Source organism: Pararge aegeria, chromosome 2, assembly GCF_905163445.1.
Source record: "Pararge aegeria chromosome 2, ilParAegt1.1, whole genome shotgun sequence".
Lineage (NCBI taxonomy): Eukaryota > Metazoa > Arthropoda > Insecta > Lepidoptera > Nymphalidae > Pararge > Pararge aegeria.
The window spans coordinates 20,858,541-20,862,070 of record NC_053181.1 but is presented as its reverse complement, the minus strand read 5'-3'; the positions used below and the strand labels follow the sequence as shown (position 1 = coordinate 20,862,070).

Here is a 3,530-nt window from a genome sequence, read left to right as displayed (position 1 = left end):
TCTTCTCTCATCTTGACAACATTTTGGATGGCGATAGTTTGAGTTCTGGAGACGGATATATAGCGTTAATACAAGGTGATAGAAAAAAAAACAAATCCCTTATATTTCAAGTAGGCCTGAAAAGAAAAACAAAGAAAATGAAGTAAAACAAATATTTCTTCTTTCTTTTCATACATTCGTAACATAAAGATTGTCTGTTCGAAGTGTCTCTACCACCATTTCGGAAGGCAGATATAAGACGATTTACTAAAGTTACAAAAACAGTTTACTCTTTATAACAGTAAACAATGCTGTCTGGATAACTATTTTGTTACTTGTTAAATACAGCTGTTTACATAGCCGCAAATATTGCTGTGTACTTATTATGTTACTCGTTAAAACGATGGTATAGCTATTAGCTGGGACAATTTTGATAGATAGGTATTTAAAAAAAATTATGGCCGTCGTGCTGAGCCTGGCTTGGATCTTAGAGTATGATATGACAGCTGTAGCTCTGATCAATTTGACCTATAAAAATTTAAACATAAAAATTTCAAGAGGTTTTCATCAGTTTTTGGGATGAAAATTTGAAGAAAGATTACGTCGAGGATTCTCTTACTTTCTTTTATGTTATTTTTTCTTTACTCTTCTCTCCTTCGACTTTAAAAAAAGGTGAAAAAAAAGGTGAATTATTGGTAATTTTAGAGGGTCAGATTTTCTAAAGTATTAAGCTTACAAGGGAAGGAATTGGTAGCAACCAGTGGCGTGCACAGAAATTGGTACCTGGGTAAGCATAAAGCAGTACAATGGCATAAAATGTCAATATTTTGCTCTGTTGCCGGTTATATGAAAATGGTAGGCAGCGCTTTTGTGCATGTATGAAATGCACGCCACTGATAGCAACATGATTGGTATAGAGGCATTATCCACGGAGAAACAGGGGAATACATATGTATGGAGAATCCCGTCAGTACTTCTTCCTCCTAAAATAATGCTGTTTACTAACTTGAGCACAAAGTCTCACCTGATGCTAAACTAACACGATGCAGTCTAATGTACAACACGTTCGCTTGGAACGCAATTTATTAAGCGCATTACTCTAATCTTTTATACGCGGCACCCTATAGGAACGCTAACGTTAGCTCGTTAGCTGGTTTAGCGGTACGGCTTCCTCCTTATAAAACCACTAGCTGTTGTCCTTGTTCTTTGTCTGCGATTTACACAAATCCCGTGGAAACTCTTAGTTTTCCAGAGATAAATCAAGGACAAACAAACACACTGTCGCATTTCAAATATTAGTAAGTAAGTAAGTAATGATAAGAAATAATATTAGTAGCATGCCATGCAATGCTGCGTTAAAGAGGTCTTCGGATATCAATCTGACCATTTTCGGATTGCAATCCGTCGATTAAACCATTCAATCTATTCAGGTTTTCCCATACCAATTTTATAAATGCGAGTTCGTGTCTTTTTTTATCTATGTTTGGTTGCACTCTAAAAACTGCACCAATCTTGATGTAATTCGGTACAGTATGGAATGAAATCATACTTCGTTTCCACGAAATGTTAAAAGATAAACTAAACTAGTAAAGTAACGGTATACACGGGATTAAAAATAAAAAACCATAAAAACTTGAAGGAGTCGCAAGCAAAAGCTTATACTTAATAAGTTTTCAACTAGGAAGAACCGTTATCAATAAAATTAAAAACTAAACACACGCTGCATATTGGAGCTGTATAATGTAGAATTAATGAATTTATATCAATTTGCTTTAGAAAACTTATTTAATGATAATAATTACTGTGTGACGTACAAATATGAATTGACAAAAACGATTGACTTTGACTGTGTATTTTTAGCCTAAAGCCATACATTATCCCGAATAACTTTCTAGCTCGTATAGTAATATCGCGTTACTTCATGTTATAAATATTTACATTTCCCCGTTATATCACAGAAAAACTGCAGACATTGATAAGACTCAACGACCAACGCTTGAATAAAAACATATTTATTATCTCACAGAGAAAGAAGAGAAACAAAGCGCTCTTAATAAATAACATCTTTATTTCAAAAAACAAATAACTTTAATACTTAATTCACAAGACACCACAGCGCGAGCTCGTTCAACGAGACTCATTCACTCACTTTAAAGCTCAATTTCAGTCTTTTCCCAATCACCTTCTTAGTCATTCACTCGTCGGTTTCGATTAGCGCGTAATCCAATCCATTGCCGTCTATGCCCTTCGTGACTTCGTTATCTTTCGTCGTTTTCGTTGTTGTTTTCAGTTCCTTCTTCCTTATTTTCCCGACGTGAGTCGTCGCCTCCATGTCGATTTGTTCTAATGGAGTTACCGATGAGGTCTGTATCAATGAAGCTGCTGTATCTTTTAAATCTTCCTCCAGTTTCTCTACAACCGATTCCTCTGGCATTATAACCTCAATGGGCACTTCTCTCTCAGGAAGAGGTGGCGGTAGCTCGTGCTTCGGCGCAGTTATAGACAGCACACGTTTCTCGTTCAGCACCGCTTTGACTTCCTCCTGTTTGGTGCCAGGTGGTAGGACGAAGCGTTGCACGAAATGGTTCGCCATGAATTTCTTCTCATTTTCATTCTCCTTATGTTTTCCTTCGACGATGATGTGCCGGTTCTTCACTTTAATTTTTAGTTCGTCCGGTTTGAATTTCCTCACGTTCAGATTGACTTGGTATTTCTCCGAATCTGATATGATCTGCGGATCCTCTAAAGATTCCTCGATATCCAATGCAGCGGCTGCCCGGATGAGTTGGTTCCAAGGCCATAAATAGTGGTATGCTAGTGAGTGAGTGAAGTGCCTGTCGATCATCGAGAAGGGGTCCACATATTGGGTGGTCTTGTGCGGTCTCTCTTCACAGTCAGCGAGGCTGAGGAGTGCTAATACTAGCGCGTATTTGTACATAGTTGCTTGTTTTCTCTTGCGTGCTTGCTCTAGTGTGGTATTCAGTATATTGGCGGTCTCGAGCCGCTGCAGCGCTTATATAGCTTCGCCAAGTATTCTAGAACGTACATCGACGCCGGTTTTGTTTCATTGATAACTACAGCGGTAACCGGCAGGTGTTGTCAACACGGGAAAGTGAAAACGAAATGTGTGGTTGAGTCACCGCGAGTCAGGGCACTAAGTGGGTTACGTTATAGTGCGTTGACCTCGCCGGCGGGTTTTTGTTTTGATTTTTTCTACATGGTATTCACCATTTTATACCAAGTGAAAGCATCAAGAAGATCAATTAAGTTTTTTCCTTAAAATAATTATATTGGATAGAAAGTGATAAGGAAAATTCAATAAATATTCTTTACAAATACGGAAAAAATTATTTGCAATTCCAATACTTAATGGAAACTTCATTCAATTTAAAGTTGCAGCACCAGCTTCAGAAAGTTTTGCTATCCGGAGGATATTATTTATAAGGGCTAAAAACTTCGCCTTAATATAAAAAATTGTAGAAATTATGTTTGGTGAGTTTTCTTATTTTTTAAAAACAATATGATTATTAAAGAATGATCTGATTTCAACG

At 37.2% G+C, this 3,530-nt stretch overlaps 1 protein-coding gene across 1 annotated transcript; it reads right to left on the bottom strand.

Moving 5' to 3' along the window:
- Window positions 1–2,027: 2,027 nt before the first annotated feature.
- Window positions 2,028–2,980, bottom strand: LOC120634745 (protein lethal(2)essential for life-like). The gene has a single exon (XM_039905522.1). The coding sequence runs from the start codon at window positions 2,915–2,917 to the stop codon at window positions 2,174–2,176; it is 744 nt and encodes a 247-aa protein (XP_039761456.1). The 5' UTR covers window positions 2,918–2,980; the 3' UTR covers window positions 2,028–2,173.
- Window positions 2,981–3,530: the final 550 nt, after the last annotated feature.

Bases quoted from the DNA above. Each gene is read 5' to 3' on its own strand.
- LOC120634745 (XM_039905522.1), bottom strand. From the start codon at position 2,917: ATGTACAAATACGCGCTAGTATTAGCACTCCTCAGCCTCGCTGACTGT.